The 14427-nt window shown below is 52.1% G+C and overlaps 1 protein-coding gene across 1 annotated transcript in view; it reads right to left on the bottom strand.

The window, feature by feature from the left end:
- rptor (regulatory associated protein of MTOR, complex 1) overlaps positions 1–14427 on the bottom strand; it is a 124248-nt gene that overhangs the window by 25017 nt on the left and 84804 nt on the right. The window contains exons 17-19 of the mRNA XM_060047408.1: positions 12011–12166; positions 5171–5325; positions 3073–3264 (exon numbers count right to left, since the gene is read on the bottom strand). Coding sequence (XP_059903391.1) covers positions 3073–3264; positions 5171–5325; positions 12011–12166 — 503 coding nt within the window. The remainder of the gene's footprint in view (positions 1–3072; positions 3265–5170; positions 5326–12010; positions 12167–14427) is intronic.

Genomic DNA, 14427 nt, shown 5'->3' with positions numbered 1-14427 from the left:
GAGTGCGGGGAAGTGAGACATAAGGGGCGGCGGGGTGGGGGCGGTGGAGCCGTTAGAGAACCAGGGAGTGGAATTCAAATGAAGACTCCGACAGAGACACACCGACTGGGAGTCGTCGAGGAAAAAAAAAGCACAAATCTGGGATACCCGCGTGATAGCAGCCGGCTGTCACCCGCGAGCCGTTTCCCAAAGTTTGACTTCATTTCCCCGTAACTTCTCTGCTTATTGACTGAAAAGGGCGATATTGCCTCCGCAGAGAGCCGTCTAATAGGGTCTCCCTGGGGGGGGGGGGGGGGGGGGGGTAAAGCTAATCAGGAGGATAGAGGCAAAGCAAAGCACTGGCTGATGAATAGCGGAGTTGTTGTTTACCAAAGCCAGCCGTGGATCGGGAACCGGCAGGCATTGTAAATCCGGTTAACACCAGTAAACATATTCTACTCGCCGAGATTTGTCTTTGATTGGATTTCTATGCTAATGACCAAATCATCCGCTCTCTCTCTCTCTCTGTGTGTGTGTGTGTGTGTGTGTGTGTGTGTGTGTGTGTGTGTGTGTGTGTGTGTGTGTGTGTGTGTGTGTGTGTGTGTGTGTGTGTGTGTGTGTGTGTGTGTGTGTGTGTGTGTGTGTGTGTGTGTGTGTGTGTGTGTGTGTGTGTGTGTGTGTGTGTGTGTGTGTGTGTGTGTGTGTGTGTGTGTGTGTGTGTGTGTGTGTGTGTGCGCACACCGACTGACTGTGCCGTCTAACAAACTCACCAAGCACATAATGAAACCGAGGACATGTGCGGTACCAAAATGTGTGTTTCCACCGCACACAGAGCTTTCTACGGGGTGCGGCCGAGAGGGGCGACGGATGAATAGGTCTAAAGAGGAGGCTAGGGTCCCCAAATCTAGAGAAAAACGTCAGATGAGGGAGGGGAGGGAAGGGAGGCCTGGTGCCCATCAGAAACCTCATCTATGGACAGGTGCGATGACGGAGGAGACACCCTGGGGCCTCGACTCGTCCGCGGTTCAGTCTCAAAGCACAGCGGTGAGGCACGCTGTAATTACACGACGTGAAACATGAAAGAGCCGCCGTTGATGAGCACGGAAGACTTTCGTTAGCTTAACTTTGACTAGAGCCAGGGCGGTCTGAAAAGGCGTGCGGGCGTGATACATCACGGTCATGGATTATTCATCCGCTTTCAGCAGCAGCAGCAGCAGCAGCAGCAACAAACAAACTCTCATCAACCCCAGAGTCCTCACACTCCCAACCTAGCAGACTCGGAAGCCTTGGGTGTCTGCTGTGAGCTTAACCCCCGCCCAGATGGGGTGGAGGCGACTCCCACGTCCCCACTGTTAAGGAGGGCGAAAATCAGCCGGGAACATACAGTCACTAGCCATTTGCTTTAGGTTCCTCTACGCTGGTTTAATTATTGACGAGCCATCTAGAATGTTCCGCTGCCGCTCGTGAAAAGTGCTGAGCAGCATTGCTGATGAACACTGATCAGCCTGGAAGGGGGTTCGAAATGGGGAGAGGGGATTGGCCAGGGAGTTATATAGGCATATGGGAGGAGGATGATGATGGGGGGGAGACAGAGAGAGAGACAGGTAGAGAGAGAGAGAGCAAGCGAGAGAGCAAGAACGAGAGAGCGAGAGGGACTGACTAGAAGGCGGAGGGGTGGTGATGGTGATATGTTTCTGCTGTGGACCATCGCAGAGATTTCGACGACTCAGGGAAATGGAGAAGTGAGACATGGGACGGCTTGGCTAAGAGTGGATCACAGCCGTTAAAGAGGAGACTAATGGAACCAGTGAGAAATAGCCCCACTATCGTGCACCGGCAGAGGCCCAAATTGTGCGCCTCCAAACCGGTTTCTACCGCATGTGACCGGTGTTTTAATTATGCTAAATCTGGGCCCTGCACTATAACTCACCCAAATGTAAATCTGTTTATCAAAGTGTGCTGGCATTACTGCAAATGAGGCCGACGGCGGCCAAGCACGGATAATAACCGGGGTAGCAGGAGACGGCAGACTTCAATAATTCAGAAAGGTGTCAGCGGTTCAGTCGAGTAAGAAACAAAGAGCCATTAGCTCTGTCGGACGGGCGTTCGAAAACCGGCGGTTCAATACTAATCAGACACGTGTAAACATAAAAATTAATACTAATTTATGTGCGGATTTCCCATTTGGGTTTGTTTGGACACAGTGGCTGCGTTCCTCTCAAGAGTTGTGTCTCGGATCCACAAGGCAAAAGTGTTAATTGTGTTACGTCAAGCTTCGTAACCACGTCCAAAAGAAGAAAACGAGTCTCCCCCTGAATATTAACTCGGGGCTGGGAGAGAGACATGTGGGTGGCTGTTTTGACGCTTTGATGTGTTTTTGACGAGCGGGAGAAGGATAAACACAGGTAAACAGAGGAGTGTGGAGCTGCCTGGGTCCCCGTGCGTCTCGGTGACTTAGGGCCTCGCCCCTGACTTACTGCCGGGCTGACAGCACTGCCAGCCATGCGACCCATGAATCTCGCTCTCTGTACACTCTCTGGGACAGTGTCAAGGCCGGCCAGGCAGAAGCGGTCGGCGCATTAAGCTCTGGACGCTCTGCGCTCACCCATGTTCAGAGGAATCAGGCCACGCATCAGCATGCGATAAATAACCAGGCAGATTTAACGGTCTCCCGTTTCTGTTTAGTCAGCCTTACGTGTTCGTTACACGCCTCGCTCACATCAAGCGTTTTCAGGCGGCTGGATGCCCGTGGGATCGCAAAGGCGTAATAACGCGTTTGAAAGGACGACTGAAATGCATTCATCTGCAGTGCGTTAGCAGAGGATATGGTAATATTTACACTTAGTTTCAAGTGGAAAAAACCCTGCATAAAACGGCGATGCCTGCTGCACACTGATCAGCGTTACGCCGTGTTACCCCTTCCCGTGTGTACTTAACAACGACTAAGTGGCAAGCGGGGTACGGCGGATAATACAACGGTTCAAAAATGCATGAAAAACACTCCATCTCTCGCTAGTCACCGACTGACAAACAAGTAAATGTCAACGAACAAGGAGAAAAAAAAACGACGAGGCGCGACAACATTCCCGTCACGTCGCCCGGAGCGTTGCGAGGGCTCCCGTGTGAGACGGGAACCTGTGGATCTTCACCCTCCCGCCGGGACGCCCTGGGCGCACCGCGGTGGAGGACGACGGTGGGAGGAGGCGGCTGGCTCTCTGGGATGGGCGGCGGCGGCGGCGGCGGCGGCGGCGGCCACAGACGGGGGACGACTCGGCCGAGCGGTTTCTGGCGGTCCGGGAGGACGGTCGGTCTACCGCGGCTGCACTGTCATACATCACATCCTGCTGTGTGGGGTTTTATTGCCATTCTGGTGGGAGGCTGAGCGATGAGACGGGCTGCCTGGGGGGGGGGATGTTGTGGTGTCTGGGAGAGGAAATACAAGGAGATATTCCTCATGGTTGAAGGGGGGTATGGTGCTTGTGTTTATCGTGGCCTATTAACTTAAACCACCTCCTCCTCCTCCTCCTCCTTTGGCAGGGCCGACAGCCTGGGAGGAAGAGGGGCGTGCCTTCTCTCAACGGTGAGGGGTTTTTTCGAAGAAGGAAGATCTTTACAGTTTGTTCAAAAGCGCCGGTCAAACCCCGAAACACATTGTGATCAGTGTCAGACTAATGAATCAAACAATCAGGGGGGGAAGCGGTCAGAAAACGATTCCACTCACAGATCGCCGTCAGGCCATTCCACCAACAGAATCTAAAGAGCTTTGATGAAAGCAGGGTGCAGTGCCAAAGTCTGTCTCTTCCAGATGGTCCATAGTGCCAAGACGCGATGCTCAATCCTTTACCCGCGGGCTCTTGCAGGATACCTCGACCACCATCCTTCTACATGATTGACTCTCTTCCATACTCTCCCATTCTGTGGCCTCTCTCATTATTATGCGTTACGGTCCGATTATGAGTCCTCTCCCATTATGTTTTGTCCCAATCTATGTACTTTCCCATTAAACTGTGACTGGCACATTCTGTTTCTGATTAATGACAAACAGCAGTATATCAAACACATGACCCGGACGGGTCTTTCTGATACCTTTCGATCATTTCCAACCACCTACACGCTCTCAAGGTTGAGCGATTGGCAGGGTGTGATACCCGGGTCAGATTGGCACACAGACCTGTTGGCCTGCAAGACCAAAGACGGGCCATTTGATGCCAATACCAAGCTCTCAGTTGCTCCATTGATGAATCCCTTTTGGGACGATCGGGGCTTGGAGACCGAGGTGTGGCATGGAGGAGGATGAGAACAGGATAAAAACGAATCCACACAAATGTAATGATCAACTCCTCAAGAGTATTGGGGTTTTGGAGACTGATTATTCGGCAGGGAGGGGGATGAAACCAGGTTGAAGACGAAACCTGTTTACTGTCTGATCAACTAACGGTGGGAGACACATCGCCCTCCCTTGGCTCCCAGATGAGGGAAAGGGCGTCATCATATCAACTGTCTGATCAGCTAAGTGGGGGGTCAGAAGCAGGGCTCTGGCAGGGAGGGTAGAATGAGGTGAAACCATGTTAACGGTCCAGCGATGACGTCCAAGTCTCACCCGTCATCACGATAACAGGAATCACCTCATTCTTCTCCAAATCGATAAATCACGACACGGATCAAGCAGAACAACGCGTCTGTCTTGTGTCCTAGCAACATCCAGGATGGAGAGCCAACTGCCGCACAGTGGACGAGCCCCGAGCAGGTGATGAAGGAGGAGGAGGAGAAGAAAGTGGAGGAGGAGGAGGAGGAGGAGAAGAAGAAGGTGGAGAAGGAGGAGGAGTAGAAGAAGGTGGAGAAGGAGGAGGAGTAGAAGAAGGTGGAGAAGGAGGAGGAGGAGTAGAAGAAGGTGGAGGAGGAGAAGAAGAATGTGGAGAAGGAGGAGGAGAAGAAGAAAGAAGGAGAAGGAGAAGAAGAAGAAGAAGAGGGGGGGGGGGTTTACCTTGTACGCGATGCTGTTGAAGGATGATGAAGGAGGAGGAGGAGGAGGAGAAGAAGAAAGTGGAGGAGGAGGAGGAGGAGGAGAAGAAGAAGGTGGAGAAGAAGGAGGAGGAGTAGAAGAAGGTGGAAAAGGAGGAGGAGGAGTAGAAGAAGGTGGAGGAGGAGAAGAAGAATGTGGAGAAGGAGGAGGAGAAGAAGAAAGAAGGAGAAGGAGAAGGAGAAGAAGAGGAGGGGGGGGTTTTACCTTGTACGCGATGCTGTTGAGGACCTTCATGGCCAGGTCAGAGACCTCTGGGAAGGGGTCCGCAGCCAGGTGGAGCAGCACCCTCCAGATCTGGGTGTAGACGCTGTTGAAGGACACACCTGATGGAACACACACACACACACACACACACACACACACGCGCATATACACACACACACACACACACAGTTTGCTTTTAGGCATTTGCAATTCATTTCAATGAGCAAGACCAATACAATACATTCCGAATAATTATGATAATGAATCAACATGATAAATATAACCGTTAAATAATGGATGTTGCCTGAAACAATATGTCGGAATACAGGTGCGCAGACGACTCCCCCACTCAGAGAAGGTCTGGCCGAAATCAACCCATCTCCACCATCTATTAGCGCCGCCGCGCTAACAGCTCCGTGTTAATGGGCCGCCACCTCATTAGCAGCGGTCCATCCATCCCAAGGCGTTTAACCGGTGATCTCTACCCCCTCCCCCTGGTTGGATCAGGTGGGAGCACAGACTAATTCACCGTTCACCCATTAATCAGCACACACACACACACACACACACACACACACACACACACACACACACACACACACACACACACACACACACACACACACACACACACACACACACACACACACACACACACACACACACACACACACACACAGGGAATAACAGAGGTGGAAACGAAGCGCGGGCCAGCTGTTGTTAATAGCCCTCTGTGTCTACTGGAGCCCCGTTGGCTGACAGCTGTAATCATTCTCATGACCACAAATCACACGGCGGCATCACGTATGTTCCCGCCTTGCCGTTCCTCCGTGGCTAGTTGATGTTGACGATGACAACTACACCCCCCCCCCCCCCCCCCCCCCCCCCCCTTTACACCTTTTTTATTTCTGTGATTGTTTATTTATTCATGTCTTTTTTTCTCCCTTTTTCATGTTGCCCTCCGCTCCCCCTGTGCTGCTCTGTCACTAAAGTCAGCGCAATTCAGCAGAACTGCTGATACGGCTGTATGGGAGAGGGTGAGAGAGAGAGAGGGGGTGAGAGAGAGGGGGTGAGAGAGAGAGCGAGAGAGAGAGGGAGAGAGGGAGAGAGGGAGAGAGGGAGAGAGGGAGAGAGGGAGAGAGGGAGCTGGTGGAGGTAGAGGTGCGTAGGCTGCGCAAAAGGGTGTGCTGAAAACCAGTCCAGTCAAACCAGCCTCCCTGTGAGACGACCATACCCTCTAGGTTCGAGTTCCTGTCGCTCGACTGATTCTGCAGCGAGACCTCACCGCAATCCGCGGCGCATTCCCTTCATATCTCTCCCCGGCTTACTTTGTCAAAATGTGTCGGTTCAAATAAAGTTATCCTCGTTATTTATCATTACTTCCTTTGCTTTGTTCTGCGAGTTATAATGCTGCTCAGCGGTGGAAATGCTGAGGGGTGACCATGTCCGGGTCTGCTCTCATCTCCTTCCTCCTCCTCTGCCCTACGTCTCTTCTCTTCCCAGGTCCTGGTACTCACCATGCCACCTCCTCCTCTCCCCCACCTCCCATCTCTTCCCATGCCCTAGTTTGGTCCTCACCATACCTCCTCATACTCCTCCTCTCCCCATGTCCCATCTCCTCCCCAGGTGCTAGTCTTCAACATGCCTCCTCCTCTCCCCAACCTCCCAGCTCCTCCCCAGGTCCTGGTCTTCAACATGCCTCCTCCTCTCCCTTTTTTCCCCCCCCCATCTCTTCCCAGGTCCTAAACTTCACCATAACTCCTGCTCCACCTCCTCCTCCTCCTCCTCCTCCTTCCTTTGACGATTCATCTCCAAAAATACAAAGTGACGCGTGCATCGTTTGCGTCCACCTCCTCCTCCTCCTCCTCCTCCTCCTCTACCCCACGTCCAATCTCCTCCCAGGTCCTCGTCCTCATCACAGGAACATCTCGACTCAAAGCCTCTTCAGAGTCAGCCCCGGCCCTTCCATCACCACCTCTCACCATCTCTACGTGCTACACGTTCCTCTCCTCATCGTGATCGGCTCGTGCTAAGCTCTGCTCACACATGAATCAGCAGCACCGGGGGGGGGGGGGGGGGGGGGCCGACGAGGAGAAGGCAGAGTACGCACAAGAGCCAAGGAAGAGAAGGGAAGGGAAATTGAGAAAATGGAAAAGAGAGGGAGGAGGCTCAAGTGGAAATGAGCGAGCGAGCGAGCGAGTAGGTGCGTTAAAGAGGTGATTAGAGCTGTAGCCGGAGGCTCCGGGATATAATGTGAGAGCGCTAGGCCGGGCGTCAGCCGACGCCCGTAGCAGCCTAGCGCCCTGTGATGGATGTGGAGCAGGGCGGTGGCGGCGCCGTACCGCCGGATCTGCTGCACCACATTACAGCGGCCCACAAATAATCACACCTTCTGCGGCCTGCAAGCACGTTTCCCCCGCTATCACACGCTGTGAGGCATGGGAAAGGGTGCTTCCCCTCTTTACAGCCAGAGCAGCGCAGTGCACCGCTGCCCTGATTAACACCCCCCCCCCCCCCACCCTGGTTTATTTTTATGTCTTCCTTTGACGATTCATCTCCAAAAATACAAAGTGACGCGTGCATCGTTTGAGACGCCTCTGAGCACTTTTTTACCGAACCCCTCTTGTCGACTAAAACGTCAACAGAGCGTTTCGGAACATTGTCGATTGTTGTTGTGTGTTTTTCATGGGATGGTCCAGCGCCCTGCCAACGCACTGAAGAGGGGATGCATCAAAAAGGTGGTTGGAGGGCAAACAAGTTCACAGGTTTAATATATTTCTCCGGGGGGGGGCTTAAAGCACGGTAGGCTGCCACTGGATCACACCGTTCTGCTTCCCTTTCAAATGGCCTCTGAAACCCACTGACACAGGCACAAAGCCCAACCAAGCCCCGACGGGAAAAACATGAATGTCAACGTAGATATGGAGATTCAACACACACACACACACACACACACACACACACACACACACACACACACACACACACACACACACACACACACACACACACACACACACACACACACACACACACACACACGGTACAGGTTATCTGGCTAAGACACCTCTGTTCACAATCATCTAAAAAAGGAGTAGGGTGTTCTGAGACCAGCCCAGTAACCAGCATAAGGAGATGGCTAGTTAGTTATTCACACACACAAACACCCACCCACCCACACAGCTAATAGGATGGCTGTCGAATCTTGTTCAATACACACACACGTGATATAGATGAGCAATACGGACCTGCGTGGGTGCACAAGCCATTCAAAACATAGCACAGCTGTGGTGTAACATGTTTTATGCGCACATCAGTAAAAGAAAAAATGCTGCGGCTGGCACGCATTCGCTCAATGTAATTAACAAACCAATCACAGCACGGTCATGAGAAACAAATCGAGGCAATCAACAAAAGCTAACAAAATGGAAAAACTAATCATGGGTGAATGTATCTGAATCAATCAGCGCACAAACAGAACAATATCTTCATCAACGTAACACGGGAACAGTTATCTAATAAATGATTAGCCTGTTGTCGGTGCATATTTGCAGAAGCCACATCTTTTCCCCCTTCCCCATTAGACACGTCTTGAACCAGTGTTCATTCAGTTGACGAATAATTGTCGTCATAGTTTTCTTCAGCTTCGTTTTTTCACTGACGAAAACGAGACGATAACTAAATAAAAATCGAATTATGATGACAAAAACTATGACGAAATCTATTGACACGTTCGTCAACAAAAGTCTATGAAAGTGGACATTTCTGAGTTTGGTCATTCTAGAGAAACGTTTGAATAATGTTTTACACTTTAACCAGTTTGTTTTGATATTTAGTCAACTAAAACCAGATTAAAACTAGCAATTAAAAATTCAGATTACAAAATTATGACTGTAATCAAAACTTGCTGTCAAAATGAACACGGTCTGGAACAGCCTCCTTATATCTCGTGTGTGAGTGGGTCTTTTTACCCATCTGCTTCACACCGCATCGATGACTAACCACAGAGGAAGTCCCCACCGCATAAAAAAATACAGCCTGGCTCCTACCTACACTACTTCACGAGGACCGGGACATAAACGTAAACAAGCCACCTCAACCAATGCCCGTTCCGGCCCGTAGCCCACAGAGCCTTTGCAGAGCACATTGTTGTTCCCCACGTTAACTCACAAGGCACGTCCGCGATGCAGCCTCGGCCCATTGGTCACCCGACCGGAGCACCGCGTTGGTTGATGCTTTGTTTTGTTCATGAAAAACTCAGCCGGCGTACGCCTAATGCTCCCCCTGCCAGCTGGGGGGGAGGGCTCGGTGCCGTTACACGCAGCATCGCGCCCGGGGGGAGTCCCCAAACACGCACACACACACACACAAACATGCTCAGACACACACACACGCACACACACACACACGTGCTCAGACACACACACACACACACACACACACAGACATGCTCAGACACACACACACACACAAATGCTCAGAGACATGATACACACAAATACACACACACACACACACACACAAGCAAAAGACACACACACACACACACACACACACACACACACACACACACGCACTAGGGGGAAAGGGGCTCATTCCCCATGTTGCAGGGGCACCGCGCAACACACACACACAGGTTCAACCCGTGTACACAGGGGCGTCGACATTTAGCGCCCGCCAAGCGGCTGGCAAAAGGTTCCCACGCACGTGGAATGCCAAGCGTGGTGGGCGAGGCGGCGAACGAACGGTAACGTGAGGCGCCGGCGGCTGTGCGGGGCTCCCACCGTCTCCTTGCCCCGGGCGCCTGATAAATGAGGGATTAGACCTGATATACACACGGAAAAACCGGGCCGTCTGGCCCCCAGCGGCCGTATGGGGGAACGGGATGACTTAACGAAGGGTTTTGATGAATTGTGAAACTGGGTGCATGTGTTGCGAGTGTGCGGTTCGACAACTGTTTGCATTCATACAGCGCTTTTCTAACCAGCGGCCACTCAAGGCGCTTTACGATGTCGGCGAACATTCACCCTTTCACGCACACATCCACACACCGACGGCGGTGTCAGCCACGCAGGGCGACAGCCAGCTTGTTCGGGAGCAGTCAGGGTGAGGCGTCTCGCTCAGGGACACCTCGACACTCTAGCTAGGAGGAGCCGGGGATCGAACGAGCAACCTTCCCGTTACCAGCCGACCCCGCTCTACCTCCTGAGCCACGTGCCGCCCTTTCAGCAGTGGCCAGTCACCCTGTGTCTGCGTCCTTCTACGGTGTGCTGCGTGATGCCTTATGCATCATGAAGGACGCGTGAGTGATTGTTCCGGAGGAAATCGTTGTTCATTGCTGCAGCGATAAAAAAATAAAATGAGCACAGGAGAATCAATGGGTCGGGAAACCAGTTCAGATGTACGACTTGTTCTTAAACCAAGAGTGACAAGAACTAAATTGCAAACAGAGTCGTTGTTGTGTTTTGTTCCGCACTGCATTCACCCCTCGGTCGGTCTCCCTCGGCAACACGGGGACTTCCATTCTTTAAGGTGACACATTATAGTGAGTGTGAATGGCCCCTTCTGACATCACAAGTGGGCATGTCCACCTTGATGTACCCTGGATGGATCAGTCTACCAGCCTTCCCAGTGGTCGGTAGTAAACGTTGGTCATCTATCCGTCGTACATCTAGGTGGCCACGCCCACTTGTGATGTCAGAAGAGGCGGATTTTCCAAACGGCCTGTAAGGGCCGATCCACACTCACACCTGGTGGTTTCATCCATCACCTTTAACAGATACTTCAGCTGCTGCCCAAAGCCCCCCTGAAGAGCCCAGTGGCAGTGGGGGGGGGACTCCAACCGCCGTGAAGGACACGACCGCCAGGAAACACGTCCCCTCAGAGGGAATCCCCCCCACTCGCCCACAGGTTCCCCCCGGGGCTGGGATTGAGTTAATGGATCCTCTGCTTGGACACACCCCCCCCCCCCGACCTATCTGTCAGGACAGATGGCCGTGCACGCCAGTCATCAGGATGGGGGGGAGAGAGAGAGAGCTGGGGATGCAGGGTTCAGTGAGTACAAGGTAAAGCACTTTAATGGCCTCCGCTGGGATGACTGGTGCCGCCCTGTCGCCTCTGGGCCTAGCTCTTTGCACCTTTCCACTTACAGCCCCTTCACACACACACACACACACACACACACACACACACACACACACACACACACACACACACACACACACACACACACACACACACACCAAGGCTCACACACACACACACACACCAAAGCTCACACACACACTGCCCGTTTTCATTTTGTGCCACGGGCGACCCCGTTGTCGTTTAGTCCGTCTTTGTTCGGTACAGGAGGTCTGTGAGATGGCCGGCGGTCTTTCTACCGGACCCAGTCGGAACTGGACCTCATCAGTGGCGAACTGAACAGGATTAAACGGGCTGCACTGAGGAGCTGAAGAAGACGTGAGAGAGAACGAGAGAGAGAGAGAGAGAGAGAGAGAGAGAGAACGAGAGAGAGAAAGAGAACGAGAGAGAGAGAGAGAGAGAGAACGAGAGAGAAAGAGAACGAGAGAGAGAGAGAGAGAGAGAACGAGAGAGAGAAAGAGAACGAGAGAGAGAGAGAGAGAGAACGAGAGAGAGAGAGAGAGAGAGAGAGAGAGCGAGCAAGAGAGTATCCGTGTGTGGGGGCGTACCTTAGAGGGAGTTCAGTGAGGAGTCGTGAGTGAGTGAATGTGTTGAGGGATACCTGAGTAAGGAGAGCGCGCGCGTGCATGCGCGCGTGCGTGCGTGCGTGTGTGTGTGTACCTATGAGGGAGTTGAGCGAGGAGTAGGAGGAGACCCGCCTCATCTTGTCGATGGTCTCGAAGGAGAGGATGTACTCGTCGTTGTCGGGGCTCCCCAGGGTGCTGCTGGCGCTGCTGCTGGTGCTCAGGTTCCCTGGGGAGAGGGCCGCCGGGCCCCCTGGGGCACGCACACACACACACACACACACACACACACACACACACACACACACACACACAGAGCGACAGAGAGAGAAACACACACACACACACACACACACAGAGACACGGACACACACACAGACGGAGACACACACACACACACAGAGCGACAGAGAGAGAGAAGTGCACACACACACACACACACACACACACACACACACACACACACACACACACACACACACACACACACACACACACACACAGTTAGTGTGGTATCAACATATACACGCAACTTAAAAAAGTAAATCAACTCGTGCTTATTATGAAAGACCAGTCCAAAAGGAACAGAGTTCTACGTTTGGGATAATATATAGAACTCATAACTTCTCTCCCACAGAACGCGTGGTTCAACACAAAAAAGTTTGATGGGAACGGGGGACGGGGGACGTGTGGGGACACTATGGTGAGACAGGTCCACTGAACCACATGCATTTAAATTGAGGCGCATGAGTCAGGCGTTGGAAAAGTCCCTGCCAAAAGAGTGAAAAATAGTGCAACTTTTGGAGGCGGTTAACCTCTCAGAAAGCAGCGGGTGATCAATCAATGAGGAGCAGGCGAGGTGTCACCAAAGATAGAGAGATGGCTCCATGTCTCATCATGAGAAGCTGCAGCCTGCAGCACTTTGAGCAGAAAGTGCCCCAATCTTGTTCCCCCTGTAGCAGTGGTTCCCAACCTGGGAGTCGGGGCCCACTTGGGGTCCCCTGATGTGAATCTGGGGTCGCAGGGAATTCTGAAAAGAGCTCTAGATATTTCATCAGCCATTATAGCTCAACCTTTTTGTAACTGTATATCCTGTGCATTTGGAAATTAAAGTATTGAAGTTGAAACTTCTGCTAATCACTTGGTTTGCAGTAGAGGCGATGCGACTAGGGTTCACGCTGACATTGGTATTTCTGGCAACGTTGATTGGATAAAAGCTAATAATAGATGCACAAAAGTTAAGGTTTGGAAATGGGGTCACGATCCACGAAAAGGTTGGGAACCACTGGTATATAAGAAGTCGTGATCTGGAGATTGTACCAGTGGAATGAGGCTAAAAGAGAGGATTAGCTGCTCTGCAACACAACGGCCGTGTTTTGTCTCGACATCAAACACTTTCTCCCGATGCAAAAGTGGAAAGGAAGAGGGAAGCTAATAAATGTGAAGGTTGCTAACTTAGTCTTCCAGCAACGTCTTCAGTGCTCAGTGTGATTGACATCTTAACGCTCCCCTGTATTTCCTCTCACAAGGTGACCCTCATTCGACCATGTTGGATTATTTTGATTTGATCCGTTTATCGGGTGTATCCGGACAGGTGATTTACGATTTACATTACAAAGGCAGAACGCAAGAGCAGGTAATACCATGGCACAACCAGGATCAAATAATGGTTACAATAATACAACTTCAAACAGTTATGACAATCTAAACCGAAAGGTATCATACCCTAAAAAGAGAAAAGAAAATAAAGAAACAATTAAAAGGAATAAAAAAGGAATAAATGCAAAAGGAAAGGGTGACCCAAAGCAAACCAACCAGTACACACCCTCCTATAAGTGTACTACCACTGAGCTCGGAGGGGAACCAAAGGGCACCGAGCCGCCCCCCCCGCTGGTCGTTAGTGACGAACATTGGTCGGCGGCCGGTAGGTTAGCCACCGCCGCGGCGCGAGCGGCTGATTCACAGCCAGTCTGGGTTCAGGCATCCCTCCCACGTGTTGACGCCACGAGGGGGGTCGTGATGGCGGGGGAAGGGGGGGGGAGGGAGGCCGTTCACGTGGAGACGACGCACGAGTCGACCAACAGAGATCTAGCGGCATGTGGCTCAGGAGGAGGTAGAGCGGGTTGGCTGGTAACCGGAAGTTTGCTGGTTCGATCCCCGGCTCCCCCTAGCTGAGTGTCGACGTGTCCCTGAGCGAGACGCTTCACCCTGACTGCTCCCGACGAGCTGGCTGTCGCTGTGCACGGTTGACGCCGCCGTCGCTGTGTGAATGTTATCGTGGCGGTATTGTAAAGCGCTTGGAGCGGCAACTCGTTAGAAAAAGCGCTGTATAAATGCGGTCCATTCACCATGTATCTACGCTAATGGTTCGTGTACGGGGGCACAGCACCAGTGATGAGGCACTCGCTGTGGATTCATGTGTTTATAAATTGGAGCCAGTTAGTACGGAGTCTAAGTGAACAAAGCGATCAACAGAGCATACCGAATCGCAATCAAAAGGGCCACTCCCTTTAT

The sequence above is a fragment of the Gadus macrocephalus genome, chromosome 3 (genome assembly GCF_031168955.1).
Source record: "Gadus macrocephalus chromosome 3, ASM3116895v1".
In the NCBI taxonomy this organism is placed as follows: domain Eukaryota; kingdom Metazoa; phylum Chordata; class Actinopteri; order Gadiformes; family Gadidae; genus Gadus; species Gadus macrocephalus.
The sequence above is the reverse complement of the archived record's forward strand: the minus strand, read 5'-3'. Positions and strand labels throughout refer to the sequence as shown.